We start from the raw sequence: 19959 nt of genomic DNA on the forward strand, positions 1-19959 counted from the left end.
GCTTATGAGTTCCATATCTTCGTGATGAAGGAATCTAATAAAATTGATTAAATAAGGAAAATCGCAGAATTTTCTTTCAATGGGAGAAAGATTCTGTTCGTTATATAAATGTTGTGTTTTCCGAGGTTTTTTCATTAGGTGTTTCTGCATGTCGTAAGAACTGCAAGAAATGAGTGACCTTACATCATTGAAGGTCACACAATTATTACAAATTATTTTACCTGTAAAAATAAGTAACAAAAGGATAAAAGAGTTATTTAATATTGAGCGTTGAGAATACACTCGTACAATCGTCTTTGAACTCTTCGTGCGAGCGTTTGAAAACGGTACAGATATTTATTTAAAAAATAGACTAGTTTTTAAATGACGTTTTAATAAGACATTGTGTTCCTCTAACAAAAAGATTTGAATGCTACAGTGATTTCAAGTCAGAAGGGGGATTGCCATTTCTGATATCGTCTTATGTGTCAAATGTGAATGGGAACCATGTCTGGCGAGCATTAGATGAACAGATCTATACATACAATATGGGTGTTATCAGTATTATGTATCTGCCACGTTAGCCATTTTATTATATTCAAACCGGAATTTTTTAATGCGTAGAACAAGTCTTTAAAAAGCCAATTTCATGTACGTACCCTTACATGTGCAAGGGACTTATATGTAAATCCTATAATCCCCTCTTTTGTTAATCCCGTCGAAGGACGAATTACGCTATAGTAATAATGATTTAAAAACTCGTATATTTTTTTCTATATTGATCTGTGTTATGCATGAAAATGATTGTGTTGCTTCAAATGATTTTTTTTTCGGAAATTTGATACCCACCACTTTACTACAATTTGACTTGCTGGCGTTTTAAACGACATATATACGTGGGTTAGTGTAACATTACAAGCATTAACGAATGGAAATCGCTGATAACAGACTATAGACGGCTAAGACCTCAAGTACTTGGTGACATACAACATACTCTTTACCACCACAAATGTTATGATATATGCAGTGCTATTGATCTTGTATATTTCAGACACGTAGCATCGTTTTTGAAAGTGAGGGGGCCAGAAAAAAATGGTTACTTTCCAAAATCCTGAAAATCCTAATCCGGGGGGGGGGGGGTATTTCATTAGTTTCAATTTAATTTTTTACATGGTCCCATAAAAGTCGGGGGGGGGGGGACTCCATGTTAATTATTTTTTTGTATGTAAATTTAAGAAAACTCTGTGCAAAATAAGTGCGGGGAAGGTAGCCCCCCCCCCCTGATGCCTGTATTTCCTGCGGAAGAGAAGACTCCATGTGGAGGGGGGGGGACAAAATAGACAATTTTTAAGAATGACAGGGGCTCCTCTAAGTTTGCTGAATTTGATCCTAATCTACACGTATTTACCTTGCGTATGACTCATTGTCTTTTTATCTAAAAACTTTTTTTTCTTGATGAATTTAGCCGTCGGGCAAAGCTAGATTGAATGTGTGGCATTATTTCCTTGTCTTATAGTCTGACACAGCTAGAAAATTATTTCTCTCAATGTCCTCAAAGAATCCCGATTTGGTACATGTAACGTTGTGGACGCTCCATATATTTATTTTACCTGCACATTTTGTTTACCTGTCTACCTGTCGCTCGGTGATTTGTGGACGTGATCTTCGTCATACCTTGTTAATTCAGTACTGCACCCCAGCTCACACCATCCGGGCAACTGATAATACTCCCTTCAGAGACCATTAATGTATAATACAAAGAGATTTGATTCAAATCTCTCATCTCTCTAATATAATTGATAAATAGTAGGGGACCTCTCTCTCTCTCTCTCTCTCTCTCTCTCTCTCTCTCTCTCTCTCTCTCTCTCTCTCTCTCTCTCTCTCCACACCTGTTGGTAAATTTTAATTGAGATTATGTACCCCCTTTTACCGGAGATAATATTAATTATTTGTATATATGCAAATAAATTATTCAAAGTTGAAAACAAGATAGTGGAGAAAGTGCAGGGGATCAATAGGCTCTATAGACCGGCCAGGTCTGATTTCCCGCAGATTTTTTCTTACCATTGAGACGTTAAGCTGTACCGTAATTAATTAAGTGTCGGCGACATGTTCTTTCTGCATTACCAACATGTTAAGCAGATTACGGGTAAACAGCCGCTTGAATTTGGACCCGTTTGCGCAGTATGCAGGGATATTTTGTCATGTTGCCAATGCTTAAGATTTTTTGTAGGCCAACTTAGGCAGAGGTAAGTCTAAAACAACTCCAAATACAGCTTTTCATTTCTTTAATTTCTGTCGACTGTGATTCAATTCATGTTCAGCCATATATTACATCCCTAGATTTATTAGCATATTAAAAAAGACTTGGTCCTGTCTTTAATCGTCACATGACGTATTGGGATACACTGTTTGTGAAAATCAATTGTCCAAGCCGTTGATCGTATCATATGGTCTTCAATATTGTTTCATAAAATGCAAACGGCAAATGAAAGAATCTTTATTAAAAAAATCCAAGTTATGAGCTTTTAATCTATACGCTTATTTAAAACATAAAACTACGTTTATTTACTCATTTACGAATGTTCTTTTTTTTTGTACAGGGTTAGGCAAGCTCGTATAGCAAAAGATAAAGGAAGACTTCAGCTTTGTAGGACCAGATAATGATGTGCAAGAGGTGGGACTTTGATCAGAAGTCAAATAAGTTACCTTATCTAGTCCTTGAGTGGGCTTATTTAGACTCAAGAATATCAATTGTTTAAAAAAGACACATTTAAAGTTTAAATTAAAAAAATATATATATTTCTATTAATATATAACTTCAGCACACAGGATACATATAAGTACATGCATGTAGTATTTTTTCTGTACATGTATGTAAATGAACGGATTGTCCGAAAAATATTAAAAGGAATTAGTGTTCTAAAACGACTTCTTGATCTCGTTATGGCCCCATAACCATTGTCGCTATGAATGAACAAGTGTGGCGCCATAGCGTACAGAAAACTCATGATGCCATTTCCTGGCTATTTCTGAATCTGCGCGCGTTAACATGGCGACATACTCGGCGCTTGGCAACAGAAAAAGGAACCTCGCGGCGGCTCCCGCGCCTGACACCCACGCCGAACAGCAAGCTGGTTGTGATTTAATGAGCAGAGACAGTGGTTACTGTAAAATAAGCATAAACCTGCTACAGAACGCAACCCGGTCATCTAGATCCTCAATTTCATATGTTCCGTCATGAAATATTTTCCGAGTGTTGTCCTTGGGATGCAATTGGCTCTCTTCAATGAAAGCTATCAATAGCTTCACTCTATATGTACATAAGAAGCAGTTTACAGATCGAAACGCTTTTGATCATACGTTGTTTGATATTTGACAGCCTGCTGTTCTACACACGGCAACTTGATGTAAAGGAGTATGCTATTTTTATCCATATAGTTGTCGTTTCTTTAAATATGATACATTTCAAAATGTTTAATTATGGCTTGAGTGTATATCCCCATTTTAGATTGTGATGTCGATTTTTCTATATGCTTTACATCTTTCCCACAGGGGACTTTTATATAAAGACATGAGATGTAACGCTACAGACCGAGAGATCGCGTAGCGTTCGATATGCGTAACTAATCAAAATCGGAGATTTTTGAGTGAGATACGTCATTACTGAGAAGAGCTTCACGACGAAGCAGCAACTGAAGGCACTTGTCCGATATTGCCGTTGTGTCGAGTGTGATTTGATCCGACTAATTGAAATTCCACCGCTGCGTGCAGTCCCTGTGTATACAATGCAAAGCGGATCATCGAAATAAATCGAACACTCCAATCTATTAAACATATCTAGCTATTTATTACCGACACATCTATATCATATTATCTGCAATGCATGCGAAGAATGTTACCGAAATGAAGAAAAAGATTCCTTCCCCCCACTGCGATCTTCGCTTACACTTGCAAATAAAAATACAACATCAGCTTTTAGTTTGCAAACAAATGTTTTGCTGAGAGGGGATAGCTTGGTCCTGTTTTTATCTGGCAGACGACGTAGCCGAATATTTTGACGTGGAACTGCTTGCTTTCACCAATGATTGTGTGTTTCCTTGAACCCCTTTCCGCCGCTCTCAAACTGCGAGCATCTTCCTTACTTGGCCGGGGTATTTCGGTCGTCAAGACGTGAAATCCTACACCGGCTTTATTACGTACACCCTCTATACATCTTGTTTTATCACTGAAAATTAGAAAATCTATTTGGATCTTAATCTCAATCGTGATTACACATGCCGGTATAATCCAAAGGGTTGCAGATTTTGTAGAACACAAGATGTAAAAAAAATATGTGCAATTGCATTTCAATCGTGAAACTTAATGTTCGCTTTGATGCATAAGAAAGAAAACTGCAAGGATCGTTATTATTTTACAATGCAGGGTTACTTTGTGTACTTCAGAGTTCCGTAGAAACCATTGTCTTTGATTATTTTGTGGGAGGGATCTGTAATGCGTACCTCATTTAATTCTGTACACTAATTGAAGACAGACCCTGTAAAGAATTCATTACGAAAAAAGTAAATAAACTTGGTTCAACAATTACTGTATCATATATACTGAATACTAGATAAGTTTTGTATGTTTTACATGTATCTGATGCTTTATCTAGACATCTAGAGTTTGAGTTGTGATTATGCATATTGTCAAGAATACGTCATGTGCTTATCACTTCAATATTACCAAAAACAAAACCAAAACAAAACCAAAAAACTAACGTGTAAACTCAATAGGATTAAACACAATTATGAATAAAATCATCAACTTTTTGCAAATTTATTCATTTTCTCAATGCATGACTTCATTGACTTGGATGAAAATAATTTGCAGTGTTTTAACACTATGGATTTATTTCCTCAGGAATCGCCGGAAATGGTCACAACGTCCAGATATTTGGTCTATATATACTTCCGCATTCCTTGACCATCTTGCGCTGGTCCGTTCATGGAGAGCATTACCTGTGTGCACGGACATCATTACCTGTGTGCACGGACATCAATATCTGTGTGCACGGACATCATTATCTGTGTGCACGGACATCATTATCTGTGTGCACGGACACCATTACCTGTGTGCACGGACACCATTATCTGTTTGCACGGACACCATTATCTGTATTCACAAACGTGCACTCAACTTGATACTTAGAATTCAAACACTGCACTCGATCGTGAATTTTAAAGTGTTCTTCTGGTGTGCAATAGAAGATCCAAAAGATAATATACCGGAATCATCTACTTAGACGGAATAAAACCCAGGTCGCTGAACTCTGGCTTATTATGTGCAAGGACGCCAGGTGAGACCTCTATTTATTTACTTAGGCAGTGCAGAGTCTGGGTCTGGGTTTACGTACACAGTACTAATTGTTACCTGAGTGCATTCTGGAATTGTTCTTTGGTTTACCTATAGTATACATGTAGTAGTATGAAGCTTACTGCCCCCTCTCTCCCCATCACCAGAGTAGTACAGAAGCCAACTATAGGTTGTGTACCCTTTGTTTGTTTGTACTGTATGTTATGTAGATCCAAATGGACTTGTTTGCTTTGTCCGTGTACATCTCTCTCTCTCTCTCTCTCTCTCTCTCTCTCTCTCTCTCTCTCTCTCTCTCTCTCTCTCTCTCTCTCTCTCATTGACAAATCTAATGTATTATGATTTCATAACGACAAGGGATGATTCATTATTCATAATTCAGCAGTTCTGAACACTCTAAATAATATTAATCCTCAAATCATCGACAACACCGAAACAATCGTCCTACACGTTCATCACGGAGTTGACATGTCAGCAAAAATTGTTACGGCAAGGAAATGTAAAATTTTATTACAGAAAATACAGAATACATGTATGTTGCTCAGTATTTTAAAGATTAACTGCTACCTCATTATGTTGCTCAATGCTCAAGTCAAATTCAGTGCATTCCATAATAATACTTTTATACGTTGCATATAAACAGCAATCGTACTGAGTAGGTAATTTGGGGGGGGGGGGGGGGCAAACTTTCATGAATGTATAATTCATAACCTTCGGACTCGTGACTTGTCTAGATGGCAGAGATGTGAGCGCAGGTCGCATTCAGCTAAGAGAAAATGTTGCGTATAGGTCCGAAGTTCGACCCTAGGTTGGGCAAAGGTGAACTCCAGTAATGTAAATTTCCTCAATTATTTTCAAAACTTAATTACGCAATATGAGATATAATAGACGACAATAATCAAACGGTCTTTGATGTCGCACCTTTAGAGCGTTTGCTTTATTCGAATATTTCGTTTTTGCAAGATGCCTAGATAGTCAGAAAAAGAGAAAATAAAACCATGCAACTGCATTTCTCTGTCTGTAACAAATATCGGCTGACATATAACGCAGAGATAGCAACCGAAACATGGCGAGACCCCGCCAACTGAGGTCGTGTTTGTAACAAGCCTGATGCACCGTAAACAGATCAGAACTGGAGCCCCCCCCCCCCCCCCTCTGCACCGGTGACATATTGTTGAACATGCTACATATTAAAACTTTTTCTTTCTTGTTTGAATCCTTGTCCGGTCACACCATATTAATATTTTTTCTGAACTTCTTTCAAGACGTACATACTACGCTTAATCATTCCACTGGTTTCACAATTGGCCCGATCTTTTACTCCTGTCATAATCCTACATGTAGCTGGCCTTAACCTTTTCCAGGTCACAACAAATTGCCCTCAGCCTTTATTGCCCTCATCCTTTATTGCTATCGGGCCAAAATATATTGCATTTCTCCTTTGTATTTAACGAAACTTACTGGCGCCAACCCTTGCCAGCCCATGACACCTTGCATTTAATTTTTTCCAACCACTATAGATTGCCCTAAACCATTGCCCATCAACAACATATTGCCCTTAATCCGTGCCCTTCCCCAACATATTGCCATTAACTTTTTTAATCTGAAAACAACATATAACGCAATGGCTTTTACACTTACGATAACCACATTATCAGCCCGAATTATTTCCCAGCCACAACGTATTTCCCCGAACCCTTCCTCTGAGCACAATATCTTGCACATAAACCTTGTGATAGCCTCAATATGGTTCCGGACCCTTGTCCGTCTACATTTGCCTGAACCCTTAACCCTGTCACAATGTACCATAGTATTGCCCATAGCCAAAGATCATCATTGTTCGTCTTAAAGTTACAATAGCTTGGTCATTTGTCCTGGCCTCGCTTTTACCTTAAATTTGCTTGGCCAATACATGATTGCCTTAATGTTTGACCTGGCCATAAAATTGTTTAGAATCTGTTTCTGTCTATGCTACACCATATTGACTTCATAAAACGTTTACCTCATCGAGGCATTTAAGCAATCACATGGCCTCGACATTCCCTTGTTGACCTTGCCATATAATTGGAATCATTTTTTTATGAATGAAGTGGCATTATCTCAACGTGGTGGTCAACACAATAAAATTATGTCATCGATTGTTTGCTGTATGAACTCTTTCTTTCCTGTTTTGTGCGGACATTTTTGTGTCGTGCCCCACTTCTTTGCTCGATCCATACTCTTCTTTATACAACACACTTCCTAGTTGGTCCGCTGACAAATGGTCTATCTCCGCCGTCATCTAGGTCTGAAGTACCCGTTTCCTGCGCTGTTTAAGCACTTTATGATTTTTTAATTGTAACTCCATACAGTGTGCAATGTTAAAAAGAGCCTTTGTTATCAAGTACATAAAGCACCAAGAGTTATACTTTGTTAGAAACAAAACTTCCTGGAAAGTAAAAATTGGTATATCTCTTAATTAAAATAAGAAAATGGAGATGATAAGCATGACAGTAAAAACACAAACCCATGCTATGTTTTTTTGTTTTGTTATCTTAATTTTTTTAAAAATTTTGTTTGTTTGTTTGCTTTTTTTTTGGGGGGGGGGATTATGTTTTTTTGGATTTTTTTTTTTTTTTTGCAGCAATCTTTTTTCATAGCCCGTATGAACCAACAAAGAAAGCATTTGACTATTCTTATTGACACTAAGTGAGCAACATTAGGCATACTAGTACATATTTTCTAGATGTTTATCCTAACGCTGCATAGAAGTAATTAAAGGAGACTGGATGTTCATCGAACTTCTCATCATATCTATCTTAAAATTGCAAAGATCGTGCCGTTCGCCATGAAGAATAATTTAATAAAGGAAAACTCCAAATAGTTTTCCAAATATGTATATTTGTGTTTTTTTCTATAAAAATACTGCTCTTCTTCTCAGCCTAAAAATGGCTACTATCATCCAGTTTTTTCTTTAAATGAAATTCCATCGGCACACCTCGGGCGTTTTAAACCAAAATTTTGAAGTCTGACGTCCTCGCTGTAACTAATATTTTGATTGATTACAAAATAAATAATCCATTCATTGTCAACACAAGACATCGATTTACAATGTAAACATTATTTATTGATATTTGAATGAACTTTGTCACTTTATAAGCGGAACACTGCTTACAGTAATGTCACCGTGTGAGAAACACTTATTTAGAGTGACATTTTGTTTCTGTATTCAGTGCTAATTAGTGCTAATTAGACCTTGGCCGCCGGACATTAAGCTGCCACCTGTTATGAAATCAATTATTAATCCTGAGTAATCCTTTAAATTAATTATTGTATGTGTCAAGACTAACTCTATTTATGTACACCCGTATGTATGTTACCTATAAATTAGTCGTTATCCACAATGATCGTCAGTTGGAGACTGGACCTTGTATTGTCCATGCCGACTGCATAGATCGTGTAGAAACGACAAGTTTGGATCGTTAATAAATTGTTATTCCACATACCGACTTGTGTATTTCTACCGGTCATATTTGGTGGAGAATTCCTAAGGGTAAAGATACCCGGGGCTGCTACATATACTTTGTAGTAGTCAGATCCCAGTACCTACTCACAGCAGCGAACAATCCCCAGTCCATGGATTTCTTCTTCCCCCTAAGCCCTGCGTGGATGCATCCAGTCCGGCCGCGCTTCCCTCTACAACCGTGTGGACGCTGCGGATTAAGGCATGGATGGAACATCTGCAGCGCCATTTCATCTCAATGTTTCAAGTGCGGTAGAAAAGGACATTATGCGCGGATGTGCAGAACTAGGAACTCCGGAGCTGCCATCAACGCCGTCTCTTCTATTCCAAATCGCACAATTGGAACGCAAACAGAAGAAGTTGGGAAAAGAAAATCGGACAGAAAACGAGCTAGGGATAAAGAACGTATTAAAAGATTCAACACAGATCGAAGTGAAAGAAATAATTTACGCGAAATGCCATTTGCAACCGTAAATGTAAATGAAATTCACTGTGAAATGATCGAAACAGAAATCGAAAAATATAGAGAACAGGCGGCATCCAGGAAAGCAGAAGCGGACTTTTTCAGAAACAAATGGAAACGTGACCGAAAAACCCTCGAACGTCATATGTTGGAAAAAGACAATACCATCAAGAAACAGAGTGAAGAACTCGGTGCCCAAAAAGAAGATCTGGCGGGAGCGAGGATAAAACAAGCAGAGCTCCAAGTCGCATTGCAGGCTTTACAAGACAAACTTGAATCAATGCAATCGAAAGAAAATCAAAAAGCATCATTTGAGAGACCAAGAGCTTCACACCGCGCTCAATCCGGACCAAAACGTCATCCGGGACAACATTTCCAAACACGAAATCCTCGCCATGCTTTTCCGATTGCCCATTCATGTACCGGAAGTGCTACCGGGAGTGCAAAGATCTATCGGAAACACGAGGACGTGTTTCGGGGGGCGAGAGGGTATTGTCACCGTGTGAGAAACACTTATTTAGAGTGACATTTTGTTTCTGTATTCAGTGCTAATTAGTGCTAATTAGACCTTGGCCGCCGGACATTAAGCTGCCACCTGTTATGAAATCAATTATTAATCCTGAGTAATCCTTTAAATTAATTATTGTATGTGTCAAGACTAACTCTATTTATGTACACCCGTATGTATGTTACCTATAAATTAGTCGTTATCCACAATGATCGTCAGTTGGAGACTGGACCTTGTATTGTCCATGCCGACTGCATAGATCGTGTAGAAACGACAAGTTTGGATCGTTAATAAATTGTTATTCCACATACCGACTTGTGTATTTCTACCGGTCATAGTAAACCTACTTTTATCTTAATTTTGTGTGAGAAATTTTCTCAAAATTACCGAGAACGTATTTTTAACTTGCCAACCCCCCCCCCCAAAAAAAAACCGCCGCAACCCTGTCCGTGAATAATTTGCTGAACTATACATATATATCTTTTATCGTAAAAATTAGCTCCCGCCAGCTATTACTGAACAATCGCGAAATAAAATCGCCGCGAATATAGATTGGTTTACAGCAAAGCGTATGACGACAAATTCTAAGAATACAAATATTCATATAGGGACTAATTTTGATTTTGTTTTAGGTTCTAGTTCGGTTTTGTTGCATGAAGAAGAGGATGCTATCTTCAGTATCTTTTTGTGATGACGTATGTAATTTGCAATATTGGTGTCTAATTACGTAGATCCTACAATAGATATTGGGCCTTATAAGAAAACAGCCATTATATAGTATCAACTCTCTCTTTTTCATCTGATGTTCTGGCGTAAATCGTCCTTCCGTGTGACCCAGAATCCGCCGTGCGTACGAGGTCTGGCTTAGAGTGACCAAGGGACGGGATGATGGTGATATTTATAGAAGTCAGAGCTCGGGAGCGTGAAATTGTCAGCCGGGGCTTTATCCCGCTATGTTTTATTTAATAAAGATGTTACTATATCTGTAACACGTCATCAACCAGATCTCATGGAGTTAAGGTACATATATAATCAGTGTGTGAACTTCCAGTGTACAGGTGTAATGAAGAATATGATGTAATGGCCTAAGGGGTTTACGTGATTTTTTTAGCTATGATACATAAATACACCTTTGCTAGTACATGTATATTGATTCATTAGATACTCTTAACCCTCTATCAGCGGTAGGTACATAGGAATTACATGTCTGCAGTTATGTGTGCATATATTTAGCATGCAAAAATGAAAATCTTTCCAGAAACATCATGTTATAGTTATACTTAAATATGGCTAAAAGGCTTCCTCAATCCATCCCACCCACCCAACCATTCTCTCTCTCTCTCTCTCTCTCTCTCATTCTCTCTGTTTCTCTCTCTCTCTCTGTTTCTCTCTCTCTCTCTTTCTATCTCTCTCTCTCATTCTCTCTGTTTCTCTCTCTCTCTCTCTCTCTCTCTCTCTCTCTCTCTCTCTCTCTCTCTCTCTCTTTCTCTCACTGTCCCTGTCTCTGTCTGTCTGTTTCTCTCTGTCTGTCTGTCTGACTCTCTCTCTCTCTCCTTCTCTCTGTCTGTCTCTCTGTCTCTGTCTGTCTCTCTTTATCTCTGTCTGTCTCTCTTTATCTCTGTCTGTCTGTCTGTCTCTCTCTCTCTCTCTCTCTCTCTCTCTCTCTCTCTCTCTCTCTCTCCACAAAAGCACATTGACAAGGTCGTCATGCAATCACTAGATGGCAATGTATACATAATATGCACTTTTAACCCGCAATAATGTCCGTAGTTTTTCGTAATTGTAAGCAGAATTGGCAAAGACAGGTCAAATTAAGCAAATTCATTCAAAGTTAATTGATTAATTGATGTGCTGATAGAGGTACTCATTCTATGAAGGTGAGGTTGTTATTCTGTTCTTGAAACAGATTCTGATAGAAAGAAAGAAACAAACAAACAAACAAAGAAAATGTAAATGCAAATTACTAGTAATAAATTTTTTCATTACGATGTGTAATTGGTCTTCCCCCACAAACTAGGTGTCGGTATAGATCTAAAACTGTGTATACTATATACCTATATATACCTGCTTGGAATGACTCAATAGACCCGCCAGAGTTTTTAACGCGATCAATAAATTTAAACTTGGTCAATAAGAGATTAGTGTTAGAGGTCACTCCTGTCTGCTCTACACAGTGAAGTTTTCGTGTCCCTCCAAAATGTCTGATCTTGCAAGTTTGTGGAAGCGCCTGAGAGAGAATGCCAGCAAGTCCCTGCTAAAGAAACACCTGACTCCAGACAGGTACGAGAAACTGAAGAATCGAAAAACGAAGCTGGGCGGGACTTTAGCGGACTGTATTCGCTCAGGTAGGAAACTCAGGTGGGGAGAGGGTGTGGCGAAATGAGGTCATGCGTTACTAAACGCTTTACCTGCATACACTCCAGTAGAATCGAGCGCGGGGAGAGGATACGGCGTATGAAAAAGCGGGGGGTATCTTTCGATTTGCATAAAAATACACAGACATGCGCAAGACAAGCATAGGGTGACATGGCACAACGATATCTATAGAAAATATATATAGGATATTTGTTTTTAAGTGTATAGCTTTTTGGGTTATCCTTAATGCTTATGATGTATATATCATTGCACTGTATGAATGTAATTGTGCATGCATGTGGTTTGCAACACGAGGAACTGAACAATATTTTACTTAATTTTCATAATCTAATTATATTTTTGCTTTAATGTGTATGGATCTTGAGATACCTTGATGAGGAATAGATCTAAACTGACCGTGTTTTCATTAAATGAGTTTTCGATGGATAACAATTTTCGCGGTTTACGTTGTTAGGCTGATTAACATATTGTTCATATGTGTTCATCAAAGTGAAATTCATAATACCAAATTGTATTCATTGGCCACTATTTTATGCATCCTTGAAAAATTTGTTTTGTACTAATTCCGCGAAAATTGATGACCACGAAAATGTGATGAAGACATGCACAGTTTGTATTAGGCTGGGTGTCAATATATGGGTAATATTCAGTAGCTTGTTCGTGCATCCACAACCCTTGATTTTAAAGGATGCTATAAGTTCAAGGAATACGATTCTGAATGAGGAGGCTGGAGGGGACAATGTACATTTTTTATTCATTCATGCACATGCATCGCGTCATTAACAAGTACTAATATCTACGTGCTTGACATTATCCTTTCTTCCCCTCACTCTTACCCAGTCGGCTAATTGTTTAACCTTATTTCATTTTATCTCTTGTGGTAACGTAATATGGAAATCTTCATATAAAAACAGACAAATATTACATAATGAAGCTCGCTTGGTCGTAGGTAACTGCATGTTTTAACGTTTAAGGACATTGATAATAACATATGCAAATTTTCCTAGACAGCACTATTTTCTATTTTCAGCGATATTGAAAATTAATATGTGCCTTAATTAATGCCTTTTTCTGATTTAATTGACTCAACCAATCAAATCAACTGATTCATACAGTATCATCTCTCTCTCTCTCTCTCTCTCTCTCTCTCTCTCTCTCTCTCTCTCTCTCTCTCTCTCTCTCCCAGCTATAACTGAATACAAATTCATCTACTAATGTTATTTTTCTATCAGTGCAAATTCTCTTCTTGTATTGTCCAGTGTTGAATCATAAAATAAAGCCCTAACATTCAATAGTGCATCTCTGTATAATCTACCACCACTTTAACCGCTTGGTTTTGGGTTACGTCCATTGAGGAAGATATACAAGACTTTGGTTAAATCTCCACGTTCAATACTTATCAAAAGCAGATACATGGCGCACTTAAAGATCAATTCTTTTCTTTCAAAAATCAAAACTGGCTTGTTCGAGCACGTTCGCATTAGTGCTCCAACGTATAACGGAGGTTTTTTAATTCAATTTACCGAGGATTAGCTTTGGGAACCATTTTACACATAGCAACTGCTTGGATTTTGAGATATTTTTGAGTACAGTACGTAAAAAATCGAACGAAAAAAACCGCGTCAAAATGTATAAACATTACATCGAACAATTGGAAAGCTTCAATAAGAGGGAACCGCCCGTGCGGAAATTTCAACCCCAGATGCAAGGGACGGAATTGGAACAATTGTGGGCAAACCTGAGTAGAGGAGAGAGCAAGTCCTTGTTGAAGAAACACTTAACACCGGAAAGATACAAGTTACTTAAGGATAAAAAAACAAAACTTGGGGGCACACTAGCTGACTGTATTCGCTCAGGTAAGCTGTATTATGTACAGTTATATGCATGTGCATGCACGTGCATTTCCACAGGTAAAAAGCTCGGTTCCGAAAATAACTGATATTCTCTATTGACCTTAAGACGTTACAATAAATTTGAAAAAAAAAAACCCTTATGAGTCATGTCTAAACGTACGTACGGTGGCCTGTGCCATTCAAGTCTTGATATCAATAGGCCGAATACACAGTACAATGACATTAGTATTAGAAGTAGTCGTTGGCCCGATCAACCAATGAAATCGCTCGTTACAATCGCGCACTGCCTAGGTAACGAATCGGAGACATCATACAAAACGAAGCGCAATGTACAAGAAATATTGCAGCGATTTAGCCTCACAGTCTGCCAGCCAGAGTGGGAAAAGCAACACACAAGAAAAAATGTCTGATTTACCAGAGCTTTGGAAGAAACTTAGCGAGGGGGAGAGCAAATCTCTGCTAAAAAAACACTGTACTAAGGAGGTGTACGAAAAACTAAAGGACAAGAAAACTAAATTAGGAGGCACTTTGGCTGACTGTATTCGCTCAGGTAAGATAAAAAAATACCGGCATCTCAGATAGATGTGAAAAACGCCCCACGAGAAGAAAATTAGCAGGCTTTGGTGCTTTGTTACAGTGATAAATGAAGGAAAATGCGATTTTCTTTCAATTTGTTTAATTTCTATTCATATTTATTCACCGTTAGATATTCCCCTTCCACCTTTATAAAATTTGCCCTATTCGACCTTTATTTCAATGCAGTCGGTCATTGTGACGTCACACTTCAGTGCCTGTGGTAACTTCCACAGAGTAATATAAAACAGTTTGGAGGGCAGCCAAACCAACCTTTAAAACTATTGAACACCACCGGCGCAGCGAAAAATTCCAGCTAAACAACATACAGCATCCTGTCATTTGATTTACATAGCCGATTTTTGGGGGAAATAAGCATGCTTCCATTACAATGTAATGCAGGCTAAGAAACGAAATGCACGATTTTTTCGCCCAGATGCGAGAGTTTTTGAATTCTGACAATTGATTGGTATAATGACGTGTGCGGAACTCAGTGTAGATCAATGTTAACCCAAGGTCATTCAAGGGATAGGTTTTTGTCCATTGATTTTTATTCTTTAACGTTATAGCTTTAAATACACCTTCTATATATTATGTTATGATTTATAACTGTAAAATCTCTCGTAAAATTTATTATGAACAAATTATGAATAGTGGTTTGTAACACTGATAAATAATTTCACAGAGATTTTATTTAAATCTGATAAACTTCAACTGACATTTAACAGATTAAGTGGTTGAGTGAAATTTTCTGAAATTGACTCAAGTTTAAAATTTAAATGTTCAAAACCACTAAAAAAATTGTATGCTTCAATGATAAACAATAAATATGGATAAACATATTAAAAATAGCTCACTTTTCAAAGAAAAATAATATGGCAATGTTATCTGCCTCATTGCCAATATCACTGAATGAATTACATTAGTTCTCATCAGCTTCACATCATCTACTAATAGGTTCTTACACTGAACAAGTGGAGGATTAGTATTGATATACCTGTAAGTTAACAGGTGTTCTTGATAAAGCTTGGGAATGTGTGTGCGGAAGCGAGTAAGCCATGAACAAATATGAATAGGGTAATATTTCTTCCAGACTTCCTGTTTATATTAGCTACTTACACAAGGGTCACCTTGTGATATGGGGATTACAGTTGCAGAGCCTTCTCTCTCTCTCTCTCTCTCTCTCTCTCTCTCTCTCTCTCTCTCTCTCTCTCTCATGCTTTGAAGGAGACACACTACCTTTGAGTTTTAATGAAAACTTTGACTAATTTGCAAGAGACCCCAGTTATAAGGGGAAGGTGTGAGGCAATGAGAGGTCACACACGTACACAGCAATTACTGGGTCACCTCGGGTTACAGCGCATTATGAATCGTGTTAGAATGCTAGCTGGAGTATTTCTCTGGCATGTGCTATCAATAGGAAAACTCTCACTCTCACTCTCTCTCTCTCTCTCTCTCCCCAGTTAGACCTGTTTTTAATCATTATCTGTCTCAAAACGGAGTTAACTGTATTTATACAATTTTGGGAGAAACAAAATTAAATAGTCATTGTTTTAAAAAAAAAAAGGCAGAAAGGTGAAGTGAAAGTAGTAAATGTTATATTATATTAATGCAGTTTTCTAAGTAAAGAATTTGATTAATTGCCACACCTCCCACCCCACCCCCAAAAAATATATAAATGAAAGTAAGTGTTAAAGTGGAAAAAAAAATTGTGCATGATATAATATATTAAACTCTTTCTGACAGTCAGTGTTTATACTTGCAGGTGCCTTGAACTTGAACTCAGGGGTTGGAGTGTACGCTTGTGACCCCGAGGGATATGAGGTGTTCAAGGAGCTCCTGGACCCAGTCATCATGGACTACCACAAGGTCGACAAGGTAGAGCACCCCCCATGTGACTTTGGCCCCCAGGACAAGCTGGGATTCGACCCACTAGACGCAACTGGCGAGTTCATCGTATCCACCCGTGTGCGTGTGGGTAGGAGTCATGAGGGGTACCCCTTCCCACCCGTCTCCACAGATGAGGTAAGAATGGTCATTGTGCTGAGGCTTTCGATCTACCCCCTGCTTGTAAATTGGGACTTCTTATTTTCATGTTGTAATAAGTTTCTTAGCTTAACATTGCATGCATATACATGTATAAATACACATGAAAGATGTTTCTGTATGAACAGTTAATAAACTGAAAATTCTTATTTCCATGCTCACATTGCCCTAGGTTTTATTTTACAGTGAGGAAGCCACTCTCAGGTGGTTCCCTACTTAATTGTGGTCAATGTTACATGAAATTTTAGTGCAATCTTTCTATGGATGCAATTTAATCTACAAAATTTAAAATGAACTTGGACGGACCCACTTCAGTACATCTGCTTTAGTATGAATGGTTGTAAATAAACTGAGCCACAAAACATTGCTACACAATATACACAACATGCATACATCTTAGCAGTTGAGAGGCAGGGAACCCTTCAGTTTTACAACTTTAAAAACTTTTCCAGAAGTGAGGAATACATTCCATAATCACATATTCATATAAGACTCCTTAAAAATATACCAGCTTGTATTAAACTCTCTGAATACACTTTGATGCTTAGTGTTACAGAATACACAGTCATCTGTGTGTTTTATTTTTTTAAATGCAAATCTTTAATTGTGAATGTTGGAGAGTTAAATCTATAAACAACAAGAGTGGCCAATTGGCAAAAGGTCTGAAAATAACCACACATTTTTTTCTGTTTTTGTAGCAACGCAAGGATATGGAAAATAAAACCATTGCCGCTCTAAATACCCTGGAGGGAGAGCTGAAGGGGAAATACTACTCCCTGGAAACCATGACCCCCGAGGAGAACCAGCAGCTCATTGATGACCACTTCATGTTCAAGAATGACGACAAGTATGTGCATGTTACAAGAATTGCTGTATAACCTGTATTTTTGGGGGGTGCAAATTTTTGTGTTTTTCATTTAGAAAAAAAAAGGAGTTTTGTAAGGTTCTTTTTATTTATTTTTTGTGCAGTTTTTCCATTGATAACTGTAAAACTATACAAATTATTCTTTGTTGATTGTGTATTTTGTTGAAAAGGAAAAAAGCAACATTTTGCCAAAACAAAAAAGAACTTACCTGCAAAAAAAAATCCAGATACACATTGATAGATAAGCAAAGAATTGTGAAAAATTCAGAGACCACTGTAACAAGTGATATAATAAAGTGTGACTTTTTAAATTTCTCATTTGATTTTTTGATTAACTGAATGCAAAGTCGGAAGAGTTTTGATAAGGACTTATTTATTCAACAACTATTATTTCAATAAAAATTTCTTTGATGGTCAGGATGCTGGGAGATGCCGGTGGTTACAATGGCTGGCCCAAAGCCAGAGGAATCTTCTTCAACGACAACAAAACTTTCCTGTGCTGGATCAATGAGGAGGATCATCTTCGCTTCATCTCCATGCAGAAGGGAGGTGATGTGGGGGAGGTCTACAAACGCCTCGTTTCTGTAAGTGCACGGGAGTAAAATATATCAGGCCAAAATAAAATTATTGCTTGTTTGGAATTGCCACCCCCCTCATTTAAATACCCCCGCTAATAAAATTTTATTAGTGAATAATAATAATTCTGTACTCTACTAAATTCTTCATTTTATGACAGGCCATCAAGCAACTGGAGAAGAAGCTGACCTTCGCCTACAGTAAACGCCATGGTTACCTTACCTTCTGTCCCACCAACCTGGGAACCACACTCCGAGCCAGTGTACACATTAAAGTCCCAAAACTCGCCAAGAACGAGGAAGTCCTGAACAAGATCTGTGCAGACAACAAACTCCAGCCTAGAGGTAAGTCCTAAACAATATCTGTGCAGACACCTGACTCCAGCCTAGAGCTAAAACAAAGGACTACTGGAGGTCCCTAGGAAGGGGGAACTTGAGCACCCCTCCACACCCACCCACGGTGGCAGGGAGGGTGTGGGGAGGTTAACTTAGTGCAAGGGCAATAACTCTTGATAATTATAATTCTTTGAAGTGTGTATGTCATAATATCCTTTTTTGAATGTATAGAATAACTTTTGATTTTTATTTCTTCTCTAAACTAAAGAAAAGGGAATTTGGTTAGTACTTCCTGTATTGAATTCATCAAGGGCCTTAAGTTTATTACCAATACTTCTCAAGGGAGTTAGCCATATTATTTGTCCTTCTTTCAAAGTTATTGACTGTGTGCAATGACTCTTAGTCTTGTTAGATATCATTACTGAGTAATTTTTGGTCTCCTTTCCTAGGAATCCACGGAGAGCACACAGAGAGTGTGGGAGGAGTCTACGACATCTCCAACAAGCGCCGCCTCGGTCTCACTGAGTACCAAGCCATGCAGGAAATGTACAACGGAATCAAGGAAATCATCCAGGCTGAGAAGAACGCCAAGTAAAGAGGAAGTGCGGACATTTTCCCCCCACTGTGTGTGACCAATCGTTTGTCAGGCAGGCGCCGATCTTGCTGATCGCCCCCCGGAAGAACTGCTATCTCTCTTGTGGCCGAATTTCTCTCTTGGTGCAGATTTATCCCATTCTCTTTTGAATGGAGATTAGAGAAAAAAAATCCTTCACAGTATTAGGAATATTTATGACATTTAAAGACTACAGAAAAAAAAATTGATTTGGAATTATTTATTTATTATGTTATTATTTGGTTGTGGAACGTATACTTAATATTTTCCTGTGTCTAACAATGGTTATATTGTTTGGTTTTTTTTTGGAGTAAATTTCTTGACTTGTTTGCTTACTTTGTTAATTAGTGAAGAGAAGATCCCTGATCCTTATCTATTCCTGGTGCCAAAGGATTGTGCTATGTCATTTAAGCTGTAGATCTCTAGTTGTATGTGAAGACTAGTGGGCAGATTATTGCTAAGTTATACATTATTTTTATAGCTGTGATATTTTTTCTATACATTAACAAGGAGCTGTGTTATGTTTTACCGTAGGTCTGTGTTTTCTTTCCCAGGGGGGCGAGATGTGAAGGCGACGCCATTTTGTTGTGTGACATTTTTCCTATTCCATTCTGTTGTTACTTTAGAAACATTTAATAAATTGTTTTCCACTCCTTTTCTTGCTTTCTCTTTTATCTGGAAGAACCTGACCGTTAAAGGTTTTCTCTCTGATGAACAATAACATCACACATTTGGTGTGTGTCTCTCTGAAAAATTCATGAATATGTCATTGAACACATTTAAAGGGCAATAACTCTATTTACGACAATAGTTTTTGGAGGATGAAGCTTTGAATCGTGATGAATTGTCTTCAAGATGACCAAGAGTGTCAATAAAATAAAATAAAAAGTTTACTTCTATTCACAAGGTAGAATGAAA

General features: G+C 37.9%; 1 protein-coding gene across 3 annotated transcripts; it reads left to right on the plus strand.

The window, feature by feature from the left end:
- Positions 1-11969: 11969 nt before the first annotated feature.
- On the plus strand, positions 11970-19696 carry LOC105320161 (arginine kinase). Of its 3 annotated transcripts, none has more exons than XM_034478523.2 (6): positions 11970-12149; positions 16372-16631; positions 17351-17499; positions 17936-18101; positions 18254-18437; positions 18878-19696. In XM_034478523.2, the coding sequence occupies exons 1-6, from the start codon at positions 12002-12004 to the stop codon at positions 19021-19023; spliced, it is 1053 nt and encodes a 350-aa protein (XP_034334414.1). In that variant the 5' UTR covers positions 11970-12001; the 3' UTR covers positions 19024-19696. The 3 variants fall into 3 exon arrangements, with proteins under 3 accessions (XP_034334414.1, XP_034334412.2, XP_034334413.2); XM_034478521.2 differs by lacking the exon at positions 11970-12149 and adding an exon at positions 13715-14036; XM_034478522.2 differs by lacking the exon at positions 11970-12149 and adding an exon at positions 14334-14583.
- Positions 19697-19959: the final 263 nt, after the last annotated feature.

The sequence above is a fragment of the Magallana gigas genome, chromosome 9 (genome assembly GCF_963853765.1).
Source record: "Magallana gigas chromosome 9, xbMagGiga1.1, whole genome shotgun sequence".
NCBI classification, from domain to species: domain Eukaryota; kingdom Metazoa; phylum Mollusca; class Bivalvia; order Ostreida; family Ostreidae; genus Magallana; species Magallana gigas.